Source organism: Silurus meridionalis, chromosome 2 (assembly GCF_014805685.1).
Source record: "Silurus meridionalis isolate SWU-2019-XX chromosome 2, ASM1480568v1, whole genome shotgun sequence".
NCBI classification, from domain to species: Eukaryota; Metazoa; Chordata; class Actinopteri; order Siluriformes; family Siluridae; genus Silurus; species Silurus meridionalis.
Genome location: NC_060885.1, coordinates 9,925,042 through 9,943,792, shown reverse-complemented (window position 1 = coordinate 9,943,792; position 18,751 = coordinate 9,925,042). Strand labels below are relative to the sequence as shown.

Sequence of the window (18,751 nt, the reverse complement as noted above, 5' to 3'; positions counted from 1 at the left end):
TCCCCTTCTCCAAATGATTGGGTTTAAATTAGAGACTTTGACACATTTTTGCAATTTCGGACCACTGTGATTGGATCATGACTATTCTACTATGGTGCATTAAACATAGAAGGGGAGAATTAAAAGTGGCTAATGAAATGGACTAAATTGATGTTTTATTGAGATGATCCTTTTCAAGAGAATGTTTTCGAAGCAACGGACTTAGAAATCGATGAGATGTTTTTATTTAATCTTCCAATCTTATTTTATATGAATTTCTAAATAGCTATTGATATGATCAAGCATTTCTGGCGTGCTCGAGTAGCGCCGGATTTAGGTAGGTTCTGTGATTTGTACATGTTATGTATGAAGATCAGAGAATCTCCTCTAAATACATGTTGCTCAAATGCACTCTGGGATTTTTTTTTTTATTGAGGATGATTAGATTTGTATCCAGTTTGGGTTTTTAACCTATCAAATGGGCGGGAAGGGAGACTTGTCTAATGTTGAATGACGGTTGCTATGACCACACGGTGGCCGAGTCTGTGTCTCCAGGTTAAGACATGCCTCAGAGTCAGCCTGGTGAATCCAGTGTAACGCTCAGCCCATGAAATGTAGCATCTGAATATATGACACAGTTGAGCACATTTTGTGGGATATATTTTCAGAGTTACCTTGTAAAGTCTGTCTGTGAGATAATGTCTTCTTTGGTTTATAAATTCCTATTGAAGAGATTATCTCTAGTGCCCTTGTCTAGCTGACTCTTGAAGAAGTTCGGTGACCAGAGAGGTGGGAAACCAGTTGGATTGGATTGAAAAATGGTTGAACCAGTCAGTGAGTGACTGCTGTAGTTATGAATTATAAAAATGCCTTTTTTTTTTTTATTTAATTTTTACTTAAAAAAAAAAAAATTATTGTGGATATTTTGCAAGTTTTGTGTTTCAGTGATTCCTCAAAATGTTGATGGCTTTGGATTGAAATGTAGACCATATGTTTGTCCAATCAGTTGGGAAAAAAAAGAATGTTTAACAGCCACATTGACAGATTGTCAATTCCATATACGAGAATAAAAAAACAACAGTAAATATCTGGCATCTGGATCAGTATGTTAATGAAGAAGGAAACTGGTGTACTGTATAGCTGTGTGTATGATGAATGTGTGTCTGTGTGGGTGAATGTGGTTGAGCATTGTTAATAAACACTTTATAAACAAAGTATTAGTCTAGATCAATTCATTTAGAATACATAATTATCAACACCGATTCATCATCTCTCCAATGGTAAGATGCACAACTGACTGATTTACTGTTCAACCTAAAAGATTTGACATGGTTTGAACCTGCTGGTGTGAATTAAAAAAATAAAAATAAATTCGGGTGGTAATTTTGTCATGTTATCATTAAAATAACTTTTTTTGCTGTAATGGTTTTGGGAAACTTGGCCCTAGTATTTACCAATTCCCCCAAAAATTTATCTTTTACAAATTTTACACATGTCCTTCTGTACATCAGTTTAACCCTTTCACCTTCAACCAATTACTGAATAAGCCACATATTTACATCCACCAACCAGTACCAACTCAGTTCCACATTGATTGGCACCCAGAAGGGTAAGAAGTGGGCATGGTCCATAACCATCTTCAGGAGACCTTAATGAAAGGAGGTTGAAAGGGTTTAAATGGATTCATCTGCCATTCGTTTTGAATCATTCAGAAAGGCTCACACACTTTCTCTGTTATGTATTTGCAAACATGAATACCAGCCCTTTGACTGGTTTTGTTGATTTGCCTTCAGGTAAACATAGCTGAACTTTAAGTGAAGTTATTGCCTTTTGTCATGGTTATGAGGCAAGATCTAAACAAATTGAACCTTTTTAGAAGGGCGAAGCATGCTATTTACACTTGATTAAAATTTTCTATTATTTATCCTGTTTTTAGCATCATTTCATCAGGATGTCCATTTGTCTGAAAGTTTTTTTTAGCATGATATCCAGAGGTGGCAAAAGTACACACAACCTTCACTTAAGTAGAAGTACTAATACTTGTGCTTTTAAAAAGACTGGTAAAAGTTGAAGTACTGACTACACTTTTTAACTCAAGTTAAAGTAAAAAAGTTTGAGCTCTGACATGTACATGTGTAAAAATCAGCTATTACTACTACCTGTTTCAGTGTCACACTGGAAACTGGACGTCACATTAATATCAGGGCTGTCAATCTTTAAACATAATCGTGCGATTATTTCGCGATTATCTTATGTCATGCGTTAACTCACGATTAATCGCAAATTATCTGTTTTAAATGTACCTTAAATTTTTCTTTTCAATTATTTTTTTATACTCTAATCAACATGGGTGTGGACAAATCTTAAGGCTTTATGCAAATGTATGTTTATTATTCGTAAAACCAAACTCAGCACATAGAGCATTAAGACAAAATTTTCTTGTTAACGTTTTAAAGTAATTATGGTGTTTTAAATGACGTAAATCATCAGGACACCAAATGGCAAATTTGCTGTTTCCACACGGACAGTTAATGAGGTGATACCGGATAAACTACCTCATAACTTTTATACGGATTTCATAATCAGAGAATATTTGCTTTCGATGTGAATTGGTTTATTTAAAAGTAGAAATGTGTTTTAGAAAAAAAATACTGAAGTACTGATACCAGTATTTGTACTTCGTTACTTCCCACCTCTGACAATATATCAGAAATGAATGGTTAAAAGTTTGCATCATTTTGTATATAATTATTATTGTAACCAGCAGAACTGATTAGATTTTGACTGATTCAGGGTCAAGTTTCATGTTTTACTTTGGAAGCTTTACTTCCTGTTTGAGGTTTATTGCAGTAAATTTGTATGTAATGCATGCAAAGTAGTAACAGGAAGGACTGGACTTCTTTGGGGCAACACAGGGTTGTTATCTTGGTGTTCTATCTAAAAGTTTACCTCAGCCCATGATATAATGAAGAATAGTTTTTTTTAAACTTGTACATTAATTTACACTGGGTTTCCCTCTGGCTTTTATTTTCATAAACAAACCCAAGTGAGTTTAAGGGCATTTTTGTTTTGTTCCCAATCAATTATTCTTCACAGTTTATTTCCATTCTTTTTTTTTTCCTGTAGTAACTTTAGGATCAATAAAGTTCCAGTGTTATGAGCAGATGTATTAGCTCCGATTATTTGTGCAGGCATTCCAGTTAAGACCTGAAAAACATTTGTGGGGGTGAAGACATCTTTATATTAGCAGTAAGTATAACATTGCAAAGAACAAAAAAAAGAGGTCCTCTTTAAACATACTTGTGAACTATTGAGAAGCACTAAGGGTTTTTTTTTTGGAATATCAACCTTCATCCAAAACCTCTCAGCACACAGCCACTTGCAATCGAGTTAAATACTATACAGTAAGTGTGGTTTGGAATAACGATAAAAACCATTCAGTCACTAGGGTGCATGCAGCATACAGTTCTTTCTGCGGGCAATCTAAGTGAAATGATGTGCTTTATAAAGAGGGTATACAAGGCCACTGACTGCAGGATGACCTGAAGTAAAGCAGAGAACAGAAAGCGTTCTGTTTTTTTACAAAAATGCCAAAACATCCCACAAGCTTCCATTTTTTTTTTTTACAAGATGGAAAACCCAGAAATGGATGCATTAAGCAAAAACCTATTTAAGACTGTGCAGCTTAAGCAAAAGGATGTGGAAATGCAATATATCTGTGCCAAATGACAAGTCTTTGAAAATATCATCACATAGCATTTGATAGTTTGGTCATCCTTAACACAGGACTGTTGTAACCAACACTGACAGCACCCCCCCTTTAGAGAGCCAAGTCTGTCCTATAGAAATGTGAGCGGTGAAACTTAATCAGGCAAATACGTTGCCAAAACTACTGAATGTCTGGCAAATAAAAATGAATCAGCAAAAAAAATGGAATGAAAAAATTAGAAATCCATCAGTAGTAATTAATTCTACAAATGCAACTAGCTACAAAAAGAATATCCTATAAATTAATCAACAATGATCATTAACTCATTAGAGGTAGAAGACATAAAATGTAGAATCGTTAAAAATAAAACACTTTTGAGCTGGCACATGATCCCATTTAAACCCCAATCCAATGCCAGTGAAGGGCTAGGGGTTCTTAAACAGCATTATGCCATTTTTTTTAATTCCATTCATTTAACTTTTTTGATTATGGGTGGCTTCAACCAAAAAGAAAACTTGTTCCCACACAACTCTGGGCACTGCACATTGCTCTGTGTGTGTATATATATATATATATATATATATATATATATATATATATATATATATATATAAACCCATCCAGTTCCAAAGTGATGTCCCAGTGTTATCTCCTAATCTTATTTGTCCTTCTTGCTCTCTTTCTCCATCTCTGGAACATCCATCTCGGGTTCCTCCTCCTCAGGAACTGGGGGGAACTGCGAATCGCCGAGTTTCTCGTTCCGCTCTCCTTTTGTTTTGTTCAATTTCTTTGATTTCTGATACAGCTCATTCAGATTAAACTCTCGGATGATGTTCTCCTGAAAATGAAGAGGGTTCAGTAACAGAGTGAGTGTGGTGTACTATTCCCCAGACACCCCCGATATAGGACCTAATTTCTGCTGTATTGAACAGTATCCATATTGTACGCTATATTAGAATATATGTTTAAAAAAGTGTACTGTGTGTATAATTCAATCATTATGAACATTCTTTGATTTTCTTTGGAATATGACAGTCAATTTCCTTTTCTCTGCATTTTGCTGAAAGATCCAACTGGATCAAACTGGTTCAAACTGCTGATTATTTTTACTTGTACACTTTAACCAGATTCTCTCTTTTAACCAGATAGAAATTTCATTCAGACTGACTGTAGTGTGTTTACTGTAAATAAGTGTAACAATAACGTGAACGCAAGTGTAAATCTGTCACCTCGGTGAAGCTCCAAGATACTGCTCGTCCTTTCTTGTCCACTTGGGGGCGTCGCATAACTTCTTTCCCTCCTTGGAAGAGCACCAGAGATGGCAGCTGCTTGGAAAGTGGAGATGTGCTCACCTTGTATCTGAGATGATGATAACGACAAAAAAAAATTAATGGCATCTTAAACAAGGAAATGTATCGGTACAGCTTCAGCGATGATGCACAAGATCTCAGTAGAGTTGCTTACTTTTTAGACACGTCACCGTATCGGCCCACGTCTACTTTTCCAAACTTTAGCCCAGAACAGTTGTACCTAAGAGTAGAAGGACTTGAGTTAGAAAAGAACTACATAAAAGTTAAACAAGCTACTTAGATATGTATTTAAAATGTTACAGTACAAAATGTCAGTGTATCTTTTCTCGCCACTTGCGCTTACTTCAAGGACAGATCAGCATAGACAGACGCAAACGACTGACACTCTGGAGACCAGTTAGCGAAAAACTCCACAATCCAGGTCACACGGTTGTCTCTTTCCAATTCTTCCTGAAGACCAGAAGAACACACATGCATCACAAGCAATTGTATTCAAGAGTCCAGAGTGAAGACAAATGTTTGTGTGTGTGTGTGTACTGAAGCTAAAAAGGTTCTTACGTCTATGGTCTTATCACTGAAGTACTTGATGTACTCGGGGCCCATGTACAAAGGAGGCTTGCAGGTCATAAGGAACACTGAAAAACAAGAAGTACCAACTAGCATGTAAGATCCAGGGTGATGTATTTCACCTAGAAATAATCATCAAACAAGTTTTTTCTTTTTTTTTTTAAGTGCTTTAACATAATACAATAGTGTAACGAGCTACAAGGTTCTACACTGGGGCCTAATGATGATGTTGCTGCTGCAGCTGACCGGGGATTTAACCAAATATAAAAACACTCGAAATCATAAATTCAAATATAAATGTAAATAATTAGATGCCAGGCAACTTCCTCATGTGGTATATATCTAACAATGCTCACTCTTCTAGGGGAAAGCTCTTAGAGCTCTATTCGCTTTTGCAAACTGGTACAATATACAAATGTACCTTCACCATTTTTGTTGAAAATGATGGGGGGAAAAATACACGTTGAGTAAAGTAAATTAATGCAGCTTTCAATCTTTTTAAAATCATTTAAAAGCTCAATTTTCTTTCTCTCAAATATTACATGTTTGGTATCTACAGCTCCAGCATTTAGGATCATAGCAGTTCATTTAAACTTGCATTTGTGTAGGTGTTATTTGCACCGTTTATTTGTATTGAGTATGTGACTAATATTTGTCTCCATGGTTATAAAGACTTTTTCTAGTGCTGGTGCTACTAAGCAATGTGTTATATTGTCCATCATAACGGACACATATATACATAGAATTCAAATGGTACATTTGTAAACTGCACACTTGTAAATAACATCTGTACATTCATTTAAACAATATTTCTACTTCTGTATATAGTGCATTAGTTAACTGTCTGTTTTACTTATTTTGTTAGATTATGTCTGTACTTCTGCACTCGGACGCTCCTGTCGGCAAGACAAATTCCTTGTTTTTGTAAACATACTTGGTAATAAAGCTATTTCTGATTCTGATATTGTTGGAAGATAAGATGGCTATGATTAAACAACATGAAAAAGAGGTGGAAAAGTGCTGCCATAGCTTGTGCTTTTGACTTAAGTTAGATGACGGTATAGACAATTGTTCATAAGGCACAAATTTTAGCCCATGTCAAAAATGATGCTCCAGCATGAGGTCCATGTAACATTTATTTTTTTCTTTGTTTACATGAGCATCAATTTATTAAAGATACAGTAAAAATGTTTAATTATTGAACAACTTGCAGTATTAGAGACCTTATGGGGCTGCTTATAGGTTTATAGGCTGTCTAGTTTTTTTTTTTAAGGGTTTATTAGAATTAAATTTTAAAACAAACTAAAAAAGTGTGAGGTGCTTTATTTTAGTACAAACCCCACAATTTACTGATGTTTAAAACAGAATAATGCAAAATATAAACAAAGAAAAATTGTCTTAATTATGTAGAATGAGAAGTATATTATAACTCTGGACTCGCACAGCACAGTGAACTTTATATTTTATACCACACCATACCGCACACGGATACTTTATGGACAATAAAACCCTCCTTAAAATGTTTACTGTTGTTTACTGTTTCACTGCAATAAGCATTTTTTTGTATATACATCTTTATATATATTCTATTTTATATTTTTTTTTATACTTTATTTATCTGCCTTCTTTTCTGTTTTATTTTTCTCCCCATCCTATTCCCTCATGCCGGATCGTCGTAAAAAGCATTTTACTGCATGTCGTACCCTGTATGTATGTGTATGTGACAAATAAAATTTGATTTGATAATATGAGGATTATTTCTTCAACTCCTAAGCATGCATGGTTCATTTTTTGCACAGAGTAATATTTCTGTGCTAAATAATAAAGCCTTCCTGCATCCATTACAGCCTGCTATTTTTTTTCCTCTTTCAATCTATCTGTGTATCTAAATGACTTATTCTTCAAAAACCTATTATGGCAATTCATCTGGCCATGCAATCACATACCTAAAAAGACCATACAAATGCTGTTGACCTTTGTGTTATTTGATTGGATGTAGCTTTTAGTGCTCATAAATAATCCAACCAATCAAATTCTCAAATCCAGTCATGGCAGAAACAATGTCACTATCTAGAACTTGATCGCTACTTAACGCATTGTACATGTGGAGGTCTTTCTACAGACATCACGCTTGACTGTGAGCAGTAGTTCACTGTGGTACAGACAAAGGTGTGTGTTGGATGTGAGAGCGACATGCCAGTGTTAACTGGCCTCAAGTGGGTGAGTATTGTACTGACCAAGGCAGAGGGTCAGGTAGAGCAATCCCATGCGGATATCCAATCTGAAGAACAGGATCATATTGGCCACTTTAGAGAAGAGGATGATGTTCCCTACATGCTGCTCAACCGTTACTGCACCACAGGCAGAAAGAGAAGAAAAGGTAAGTACAAGTCAAAGACAAAAAAAAAAAAAACATTCATGAGTGCCATTAGCTATGAGGGGACATAGGACCTTGGTGCATTGTGTGTTTATTTAGAAAAAAAATGACTTCTATTGCATTCGGTTCTCCACTGAGAACATCTGAGAAGGACACTTAAGGTTTGCCCGTGTACTTCATCGCCCATAATGCTTAGCGCTCTCTAAACACTGCTACCAGACTCCTTGTTCAGACGTATGCGGTGCACATAGATTAAGCCAACTTCTGCCATGCCTATGATAGACATGTAGAAATGTTTATGAGGGCAACCGATGCTTTGTAAAATGCAAGACGTTTTATTTTGAATCCTCAGAACACTGCTACTCGACTTACAGTTCTACAGTCAGTAGAAGTAGCTGATTATGGTTGGCCTACATTCTCCATTGGATTAACAGTTCATGTTTTATCAATCACAATACAGCGGTATTGTGGTTCGTTATTCAGTAATAACATACAATTACTGAACTGTTATGAATAGTAGTAAGGCGCAAAGCAGCATGTGGAACACCATTCAAAAATCGTCTGGTAACAAGCTTATGGCCTAATAGTTTTTAGAGCTTTTTATGAAGAAAAAAGAAAAAGGGATACATAACATACAGGGCGTCTAAAAAGTCAGGAAGCAATAGGAATACACCGTGAGCAAAAGCCACAAAAACATGACAAAGTTGAACATGTAGGCAATGGTATAAATTATATATACAAAAATATATATCTTTTTCGGTCATCTTTCAGACCCCTGTACAGTAAAACCCTATTGTACGAGCAACTAATAGTATGAGCAAACGAAGATACAAGCAAATTTTGAAGGCATGAGCAAACCCACGCTGCCGGTTCCCCGCTTTCGGCGGAGGGTCGCATCAGTCGCTTAGTTGATGACGTATCGCTCGGTCGCTCTCGTTGTTCAGTGCAGCAAAAACGTCACTTTTTTAATGTTATATTTTTATTTTACTAGAAATCTTGAAAAATGTCTCCCAAGAAAAATCAGTGATGGTGCTGTGAAAATGAAAGCAAACAGAATTACCATGGAAACCAAGGAGGTTACGAACGTGGTGCGTGCCTTACACTTGCAATCAACCACTACCATGTGTAAGTGTTAAATTATGTTTACATTACGGTAATTTGCGGTGTATTTGTTTTTAAAAATAGGCTACAAATACTTTTTAAGTGCAGAAATAAGCGATCGAATGAGATCTCGGAACGGATTAAATCACTTTTACATTCATTCCTATGAGGAAAATTTGTTCGAACGTACAAGCAAATGGACCTACGAGCAATATTCACCAACGAATTATGCTCGTCCAAAGGGTTTTACTGTATCTGAGAGATTCATTACCACCATAACATGCATTCAGCGCTGTAATATACAGGGAACCCAAACTTTCCATACACTTTTTTTTTTTTTTTTAAATATACAAATTATTGAACTTTTCTACAAAACATTTGTTGCATGATCGTCGTCAAAAACGTGAAAAAAATTAATGTCTCCAAATTATGATGAACTCCTATCAACACGTCTGGTGTCATGCACACACAATAACTTGTGTCCATCGCAAACGAGTGGCATTTTGTTGATGGAGCCATGAAAATGATTTTATTATGAAATTCAATCATCCAATCCGTTCTTAAGATCTATAAAATATACATGACCTAAACTAGTATGCTACCTCTGGAAGACATTTGCACAGGAGAAAATAAGTGTGACCCTTATGTACAGACTTTTTGGGCAGCCTGTATTAAATCTGTCACTGGTTTCAGCTCTGCATATGAGCTCAAAAGGTCCTTGAAGCACAACTCCTTTGTATACAGTACACACAGGGACCACCTGTTTTAACGGCAGCAGCTGGACTGTTTTGTTGTTATTTGGTTAATTGTGTGTATATGTAAGCAGGGCAGGGAAAGACTTACTTGCTCTTCTGTTTTTCATCATGACTATAGCACTGAGAAACATCAGGATCTCCACTTCCCTCTGAGAAAACAAAGCAAGATGCTCGAATGAAACAAAAAGTAGATCGTTCTAGCAGATAGTAATGATCAAATCGTTGATCACTGAAACGGCTGATGCACCTGCAACATTACCAGCATGTTATTTACACAAAACTAACTCGAATATGCATCACGCATATACTGGTATTGTCAATGTCACCCCATGGTGGTGTCCATCCACACCCCGCCTTATTCGGTCTGCATAATCAACGACTAGCAACAGCATCTTCTGCCTGGTTTGCGATGCACAACTTTTCGGATTGTAAGAGAGTGAGGGATGACTTAGATCTTCATCGGGGGTCTCTTCACACACTTTACTCTTTTACCATCTGGAAAATGGTACCAAATTATTTGGGCCCTCACTGTGCAACAGTTTCTTTCTGCAAACCATTTGACTAATCGATACAAAGGGACTGAACCTAAAAACACCACCCACACACACTATTCAACCTCATGCCATCTGGGACAAACAGTACCGGACCATTGGGGTCTTCATGTCCAGACGGTGTTACAGTAACTTCCTGCAAACCATTTGACTATTCAGTACCCCCAACGCACACGCACAAATGAACAAATTAATTGTTTGCACATATTTCTATTTACTATACTATATATACACTGAGGGTTATATGGACTATTCACGTGCACTACTACACATCTTCTATACTGGTTGGTGCTGCAGTGTCTTTTGAGGCACACTGTCGTGTTGTTTTACGCACTAAACGTGTGCATGTGCACTTTTTGTGTTGTTTTGTGTTATTTCTTTGTCCTGGGGGACGTTGTTTCACTGTGTACTCTGCTGTATATGGCTGGAATGTCAATGAAAGCCTACTTGACTTGATCCTCTGGGTGTATACAGAATACAGAATAATAGATTAGAAACAAAACCCTGCACCTCAACCAAACATTTCTCTAAACATACTGTTTTCCCCACGTGAATTTTGTAGGTCGAAAATGTCACACAAACCCAGTCGAAGTCGCAGGGGTTTCCGTCCTCCCTCTGTGTGGAGAGATGCTCGCAGATCCCTGGAGTCTTTCGAACCATCAGGAAAGCCAGCGACATGAAAAACGACGCCACATAATACGGCTTCAGGAGCCATTTATAAACCTGCGGTAAGTGATACAAAAACGCGAACAGAGGCGTGAGCAGCGCCATATTTTCTTCACGAGCAAAAACCGCCGACTATTATGACGCCACTGAGGGGGTTTGATGTCGACGAACACCCTTGAAGGCGTCGCTTTAAAGGGACAGAGGTCACTGCGGACGAAAGGGCCACGCCTCTTTTTTTTCGCGCACTGCGATTGGTCCGTTTCACGAAAACCCGCCCTTGGGAAATTGCTTCAAAATCGTTGTCTAAGTGCACTTTATAGTGTATGGAAACTATTCTGTTTTTAGGGCACATAGGAAGAGAGTGTGAATGCATTTGAGACGCAACCCATGCAGGTTTGTAGGAAGACGCAGCTGCGGGCTTCCGTGTGTTTGATTACCGTAAATATTCGACAATTTGCGCAAGACCCCATTTTCTTTTATTTAACAACGTCTAAATTGTCCACTGAAACAATATAACGAACACTATATCGTGTCCTGTAACTATTAGCGTTATCTCTTGACTTCATATGTATCTTAAAGTCCGCGCTGGAATAATAAATCGATATAATAATGATTAGTACGTGTTGTAATGTTAGAAGAATCACGGTATTACTCAGTAAACTACACGGAACCAAGTCGATTTCAATACGAACAGCGACCATAAACTCACACAACACGTCAAAGTGATAGTTCGTGTTGAAAAAACAAAACAAAACAAAACAAAACCAAACAAAAAAAGTCAAACAAACAAAATTATTCAACATGACAGAAATGTTTTCATCGCTTTACAGCCAAACTGAAGCTCAGGGACATTCGGGTCCTTCAGCGCTGGGGTTCGGTTCTGGGAAACCACTTCCACCGCCGGTCCCACAGAACCCAGTGCACATGGCGGTGCCCATTCCACACCAACTAGTAGATGAGGGACCTCCGCTCCGAAAGCCTGCAGCCATGAACGAGCCCTTTTACTTAGTGCGAGAACTGCCAAGTGAGTACCCACCCTGCCTTCTTATCATCATGACCATGCTTACTTTCTTTATTATATAAAAATAACACAACCAACTGTAACCATCACCAATACCATCATCACCACCACTGTAGTGACTTCACTAGTGTGAGTTTTACTGTGTTTTCATGTTCATGACGTGTACATTATATTGAATACTTCATATACATAGGGGGAAAATAATAAAATAAACTTTACCCCTCACAAATAAATGAACATTCTTGAATTTTTATGGTAGGTTTATTTTTATTTATTATATCACTCTTTAAAGAAATTAATTTGTATTTGATATCTAATAAAATAAGTATTCGATCCCACACCAAATTAGCAAGAATTCAGATCCAAATTAGTCCTGTCCCTTTAAGAAACAACTCCTAAAGTCAACTCGTTATGTGTATAAAAGACACCCGTCACAGAATCAACCTCTTCCATTCAAACCTCTCCACCACCATGGACTTCAGGGACAAGATTGTAGACCTGCACAATGCTGGAATGGTGTACGAGACCATCAGATTGTTGCCTTGGCTGTGTTTTTGGCAGTGCATTTGGTACCTGACCTGGGCCTTCATTAAGGACTTACCCAACTTAATCCACCTCTTAATACCACCACTATCACGTCACAATTAGAGAAACCATCAATACTATACAAAAGTGCAATATAACAACATGTGGCATTACAGAGAGAGAGGAATTTCGCTTATTGAGGGTGAATACCATTTTATTAAAGCAAGCCCCAAACCTCTACACTACAACCGCAACTGTGCACCTGCATCATCTGGAGCAGCTTAGAATTAATATTTGTCTAATAACATGACAAAAACATAAAAATTTAAATGAGATATAACCAACTCACCAGTGATGCAGACTCAAGTCAAGTCAAGTTTATTTCTATAGCGCTTTTCACAACAGACATTGTCTCAAAGCAGCTTTACAGAAATCAACAGTCAAGATGAATGGTGTGTATTTATCCCTGATGAGCAGCCGTGGTGACTGTGGCAAGGAAAAACTCCCTTAGATGTAATGAGGAAGAAACCTTGAGAGGAACCAAACTCAAAAGGGGAACCCATCCTCATTTGGGTGACTCATAATTTGCACCGCTCCTCAGAGGCTGTAATCCAGTGGTACTGCTCGTCTGGAAGTGTAGAACAAACCCTTTCCCTGCTGAGACAAGCTAGCTAGCTTTGCTGACCTCTCCTAGCCATCTAGCTTATTTGGAAAATGTATTTTTTGATATGTCCAAGACCAAATCAATTTCTCTTCCTCTGTAGAAATAAAAAAGTCTAACTCAGATGTATTAATGTGTGCAGATCAGAACAGATGTGTTTTGCAAGTCGAACTTGGCTGTAACAGTTTCCCTCTGATCAACCAATCAGAAGACGGAAAAATGCTGATGCTATTCTGGGCCAGTTTGCTGCCCTGTGGGGCGAATTTGAAATCTGATTGGTTAAAGTAACAGACCCATTGCTAATAGAGACTAAGGTATAAAGGCCAGCAGTACTGACTTTGAAGCCCTGGGCAGATTAGATTGACATGGCAGCACATAGAGGCTGAAATCTGATTGGACAAAAAATCTAACATCCACATACACGTACTGGAAGCAGTGCAGCGAAGAGAAACACTACAAAAAGAAGAGAATAAACTGTTGGGAATAAATTAATACAATTTCATGAGACAAATATTAGAAGTTGTAAATGTAAGTCAGTGCTTCTGATAGTGTTCAGGACAGCAGAGAAGGCTTTGCTGGCCCTGACAGCCCACCACTGGTTTTTGGTCATTGTCACACTGGAAGACCCATCCACAACCCATCATTTGTGCTCTAGCTGAGGCCAGATGTTTCTCATCCAAGATTCTACAGTGAAGCAGAGAAACAGTCCCAAAGCAGAATGTTTTTATTCAGCATTTCTCTGCCTCCAAATACGGCGAGTCTTATCTGACCACATCACATTCTCCCGAACCTTCTGTGAATCATTTAGGTGTTTATTGGCAAACTCAGACTGGCCATTCTTGAGCAGAGAGACCTTGGTGTGTTTACTCTGATTCCAGCTCTCTTGAGATAATTAACAAGCTCCTCCTGTGTTATTTCGGGCTCATCCCTCCATTTTCTCAGAATCTTCCTTACCCCATCAGGTGTGATTTTGCACGGAGCTCCAGAGTGTTATAGCTTTTTCAATTATCATGCTAACAGTGGTGTCTTTCTCACCAAGCTTCTTGCTGATGGTCCTGTAGCCCATTCCAGGCTTGTGCAGGTTTACAATCTTTTCCCTGACGTCCCTTGACAGCTCTTTGGTTTGCCCATGGTGGTGGAGAGGTTTGAATGGAAGAGGTTGATTCTGTGACGAGTGTCTTTTATACACATTATGAGTTAATATCAGGAGTTCTTTCCTAAATTTACAGGACTAATTTCGGTTTGTGGGAGTCAGAATTATTGCTGGTTGGTAGGGAATTTTTTATATTCTTTCTCGTTCTGTTAAAATAAATCTACCATAAAAATTCTAGACTGTTCATTTATTTTGTAAGGGGTAAATTTACAAAATCAGCAGGGGAACATATAATTATTTCCAACACTGTAGTCAGAAATCCAAGGTTTCTGCTCTCAGCACTCCTTGTTCTCATGTGTTCTCATGGGGAACAAGAAAAAATGACATTCAGGACCGATTACAGGAACAGAAAGTTTATTCATTTGTTCGTCTTCAGTAACTCACTCTTATGTTTGTCTTCTACTCTTGTATTTCTCATTTTCCTTAGTGGAAAATGAGCTGACTGGAAACACCAACCTCATCACCCACTACAATCTGGAACACGCGTACAACAAATTTTGTGGCAAGAAAGTAAAAGAGAAGCTCAGCAACTTTCTCCCAGAGCTACCTGGTAAGCACATTCAAAGATTATTCAGTGGTGTAATCAGTTATGCGGAACATCCTGGTTATTATAATTATCATCATCGTCACCCTTGCATATAATTTAGGAGTAACCTAAAAGATTTTGTAAAATGGGTTTTTTTTTTGTTTTGTTTTGTTTTTTTTTTACCTAGGTATGATAGACACTCCAGGTCATCAGGATGGAAGTTCTTTGCGTTCCCTTATTGAAAAACCACCAGTTTGCAACAACTCCTTTAGTCCTCTTACTGGAACAATGCTCACTGGATTTCGGCTACATACAGGCCCTGTAAGTGTGGGCTTTATACAGAACGTTTAACTATATCAGCATTTAAAACATGTCTATTGCAAAAAAGATTTGTCATTAAATTTTAATCTAAATTATGTGGCACATATATTCATTCTAGTTCCTTGTTTTTCTATCGAAGAAGGAAAAACTTTTTAGAGCTGCTGTTTTAGAAAACATCTTTTGGCCATTCTAATTAGAAAATTCAGCATAGCTATGGTATATCAGTAATTATATTCTGCATAGTATCACTCTGTATTAGAGCGCTCTGTCTTACTGTTCTGACAAACAGCATATTTAAAGAAATGTCATCACGAGCACTAATTAATATGCTATTTTTGTTCTCCACACTACCTCAAAAACCTCAAGCTGCCTGAGCAGTACAGACTGATGCACATTCAGCCCCCAAAGAAGAAGAGCAAACATAAACACAGACACCATCGACCCCAGGACCCCTTACCCCCAGGTCTCTCACCATCACATCATACTATCACTATTTGTGTTGTTGACTTTAATATTTTTTCTTAATCCAATTTTCTTTGTGCTGTTTTTAACAGAAACCCCGTCAGACTCAGACCACAAGAAAAAGAAGAAGAAAAAGGATGACGATCCTGATCGAAAGAAAAAGAAGAAGGACAAGAAGAAAAAGAAGGTTTGTAAGATGATTACACTCTGCTTATACAGAATGAGCAACCTTACTTTCAGTAATAGTGCAGCATGAAAAACAGCTTGTGTTTAGCCGATACACATACCATAGTCCTGTTGAATACTAAAGCTGTTTGATGCAAAGATTCAAAAGCTTGTTACTGAAAATAAAGTGGAAACAGAAAGAGGAACCTACCTGTACTTATGACCAATCAATTTTGAGCATTTAGCCACAAAATCCTAGTATGTGTTATACTTAAAAAATAATAGCATATTGTTGGACCAGCAAAATCTTAATCGAATCAAATTTTGAGGTTTATCTGTAACTTGTGTAATTATATTATATTTTGCTCTTTGTTCTCAGAACCGTCACAGTCCTGATCACCCTGGTATGACCAGCTCTCAACCCAGCAGCAGCAGTCTGAGATAGAAGCACACAGGATGAGAGACTCAGAGAGACTTTACTGTAAATAGCATTAAGGACAATTGGGGAAAGTGGTTATTTTAATGAGAGTATAAGCAGTGCAAGACATTTTTTTTAAAACTTGTGTATGTTACTCGTGTATTTGTTTTGGATGAAACAACAAACCATACTGCCACAAACCATATCTGTTACGTCAGTAATTTTATGTTTATTTATGCAATAAATAATTAATAAGGAAAAAGCTGTCATGGACACTATGACACTGAACATCTTCATTAATCAGCAAAACACAGCAATTTTTTTACTTTGGCTTGTGATTCATATTTCGCTATTCAGAAAAAAGTTTACATATTTTTAAGAAAAAAGCAAAAGGAAGCACAAAGGCAGTGATACATAGCAGAAATTGCGTGTGAATACTTGATGGATTTTTTTTTTATTGCAGAAGGCACTTTTGATTTCTCTCAATCCAAGCTTACCTATATGTAAAGGAGGCTTTTACTTGTCACATACACTTTACAGCACAGTGAAATTCTTCCACTACAACTTGTTAGGAAACTGTGTTCAATGCACAGGGCCTGCCATAATACAGCACCCCTGGAGTAGAGTGTTAATGGCATTGCTCAAAGGATCAAGAGCTTGGCAGTGTCGTGGTATGAACCCCAACGTTCTGATCAGTAGCCCAGAGCCTTAACCTTTGAGCTAGTAATTGCAGAGTAAAACAGAAAATTAAACAGAAACCTGATCATTAACCTATTAACCCTAAACACTATTCAGCCAACATGACATTAAGCATTGAAAGAAAAAGTCCACCTAGTGCCTCTCTCTCTAAATATATATACAGGGAGTGCAGAATTATTAGGCAAATGAGTATTTTGACCACACCATCCTCGTTATGCATGTTGTCTTACTCCAAGCTGTATAGGCTGGAAAGCCTACTACCAATTAAGCATATTAGGTGATGTGCATCTCTGTAATGAGAAGGTGTGGTCTAATGACATCAACACCCTATATCAGGTGTGCATAATTATTAGGCAACTTCCTTTCCTTTGGCAAAATGGGTCAAAAGAAGGACTTGACAGGCTCAGAAAAGTCAAAAATAGTGAGATATATTGCAGAGGGATGCAGCAGTCTTAAAATAGCCAAGCTTCTGAAGCGTGATCATCGAACAATCAAGCGTTTCATTCAAAATAGGCAACAGGGTCGCAAGAAGCGTGTGGAAAAACCAAGGCGCAAAATAACTGCCCGTGAACTGAGAAAAGTCAAGCGTGCAGCTGCCAAGATGCCACTTGCCACCAGTTTGGCCATATTTCAGAGCTGCAACATCACTGAGTGCCCAAAAGCACAAGGTGTGCAATACTCAGAGACATGGCCAAGGTAAGAAAGGCAGAAAGTCGACCACCACTGAACAAGACACACAAGCTGAAACGTCAAGACTGGGCCAAGAAATATCTCAAGACTGATTTTCTAAGGTTTTATGGACTGATGAAATGAGAGTGAGTCTTGATGGGCCAGATGGATGGGCCCGTGGCTGGATTGGTAAAGGGCAGAGAGCTCCAGTCCGACTCAGACGCCAGCAAGGTGGAGGTGGAGTACTGGTTTGGGCTGGTATCATCAAAGATGAGCTTGTGGGGCCTTTTCGGGTTGAGGATGGAGTCAAGCTGAACTCCCAGTCCTACTGCCAGTTTCTGGAAGACACCTTCTTCAAGCAGTGGTACAGGAAGAAGTCTGCATCCTTCAAGAAAAACATGATTTTCATGCAGGACAATGCTCCATCACACACGCCCAAGTACTCCACAGCGTGGCTGGCAAGAAAGGGTATAAAAGAAGAAAATCTAATGATATGGCCTCCTTGTTCACCTGATCTGAACCCCATTGAGAACCTGTGGTCCATCATCAAATGTGCGATTTACAAGGAGGGAAAACAGTACACCTCTCTGAACAGTGTCTGGGAGGCTGTGGTTGCTGCTGCACGCAATGTTGATGGTGAACAGATCAAAACACTGACAGAATCCATGGATGGCAGGCTTTTGAGTGTCCTTGCAAAGAAAGGTGGCTATATTGGTCACTGATTTGTTTTTGTTTGGTTTTGAATGTCAGAAATGTATATTTGTGAATGTTGAGATGTTATATTGGTTTCACTGGTAAAATAAATAATTGAAATGGGTATGAATTTGTTTTTGTTGTTGCCTAATAATTATGCACAGTAATAGTCACCTGCACACACAGATATCCCCCTAAAATAGCTAAAACTAAAAACTACTTCCAAAAATATTCAGCTTTGATATTAATGAGTTTTTTGTGTTCATTGAGAACATGGTTGTTGTTCAAATTAAATCCTCAAATAAAATTAATCCTCAAAAATACAACTTGCCTAATAATTCTGCACTCCCTGTACAGTGCAACCTCAATACTCCCGGGGGGGTTAACAAAAAATCGCAAACTGTACTGTACTGTCGTGTTTTA

The 18,751-nt window shown here is 37.9% G+C and overlaps 2 protein-coding genes across 5 annotated transcripts; one reads left to right on the top strand and one right to left on the bottom strand.

Annotated features, from left to right (window-relative positions):
- tmx2b (thioredoxin-related transmembrane protein 2b) lies at positions 1 to 11,252 on the bottom strand. 3 transcript variants are annotated; one of them, XM_046870033.1, is made up of 9 exons: positions 10,932 to 11,252; positions 9,887 to 9,947; positions 7,803 to 7,916; positions 5,557 to 5,633; positions 5,342 to 5,448; positions 5,153 to 5,218; positions 4,918 to 5,047; positions 4,301 to 4,526; positions 1 to 4,264 (listed from the first exon to the last, which is right to left on the bottom strand). In XM_046870033.1, the coding sequence occupies exons 1-8, from the start codon at positions 11,118 to 11,120 to the stop codon at positions 4,347 to 4,349; spliced, it is 924 nt and encodes a 307-aa protein (XP_046725989.1). In that variant the 5' UTR covers positions 11,121 to 11,252; the 3' UTR covers positions 1 to 4,264; positions 4,301 to 4,346. The 3 variants fall into 3 exon arrangements, with proteins under 3 accessions (XP_046725989.1, XP_046725998.1, XP_046725980.1); XM_046870042.1 differs by having other exon boundaries at positions 1 to 4,260; XM_046870024.1 differs by having other exon boundaries at positions 1 to 4,526.
- Positions 11,253 to 11,296: 44 nt separating this feature from the next.
- Positions 11,297 to 16,592, top strand: med19b (mediator complex subunit 19b). Of its 2 annotated transcripts, XM_046870088.1 has the most exons (7): positions 11,297 to 11,408; positions 11,846 to 12,039; positions 14,803 to 14,925; positions 15,089 to 15,222; positions 15,589 to 15,685; positions 15,777 to 15,871; positions 16,229 to 16,592. In XM_046870088.1, the coding sequence occupies exons 1-7, from the start codon at positions 11,383 to 11,385 to the stop codon at positions 16,292 to 16,294; spliced, it is 735 nt and encodes a 244-aa protein (XP_046726044.1). In that variant the 5' UTR covers positions 11,297 to 11,382; the 3' UTR covers positions 16,295 to 16,592. The 2 variants fall into 2 exon arrangements, with proteins under 2 accessions (XP_046726044.1, XP_046726034.1); XM_046870078.1 differs by lacking the exon at positions 11,297 to 11,408 and having other exon boundaries at positions 11,437 to 12,039.
- Positions 16,593 to 18,751: the final 2,159 nt, after the last annotated feature.

Excerpts from the sequence above, each read along its gene's own strand:
- med19b (XM_046870078.1), top strand. The coding sequence starts at position 11,817 with ATGACAGAAATGTTTTCATCGCTTTACAGCCAAACTGAAGCTCAGGGA. Across the intron at positions 12,040-14,802 it reads CTTAGTGCGAGAACTGCCAA|TGGAAAATGAGCTGACTGGA; the intron begins GTGAGTACCCAC and ends CATTTTCCTTAG. Across the intron at positions 15,223-15,588 it reads TTCGGCTACATACAGGCCCT|CTGCCTGAGCAGTACAGACT; the intron begins GTAAGTGTGGGC and ends AAAAACCTCAAG.
- tmx2b (XM_046870024.1), bottom strand. The coding sequence starts at position 11,120 with ATGGCGCTGCTCACGCCTCTGTTCGCGTTTTTGTATCACTTACCGCAG. Across the intron at positions 5,048-5,152 it reads TACGGTGACGTGTCTAAAAA|ATACAAGGTGAGCACATCTC; the intron begins GTAAGCAACTCT and ends TCATCATCTCAG. Across the intron at positions 4,527-4,917 it reads TATCTTGGAGCTTCACCGAG|GAGAACATCATCCGAGAGTT; the intron begins GTGACAGATTTA and ends CTTCATTTTCAG.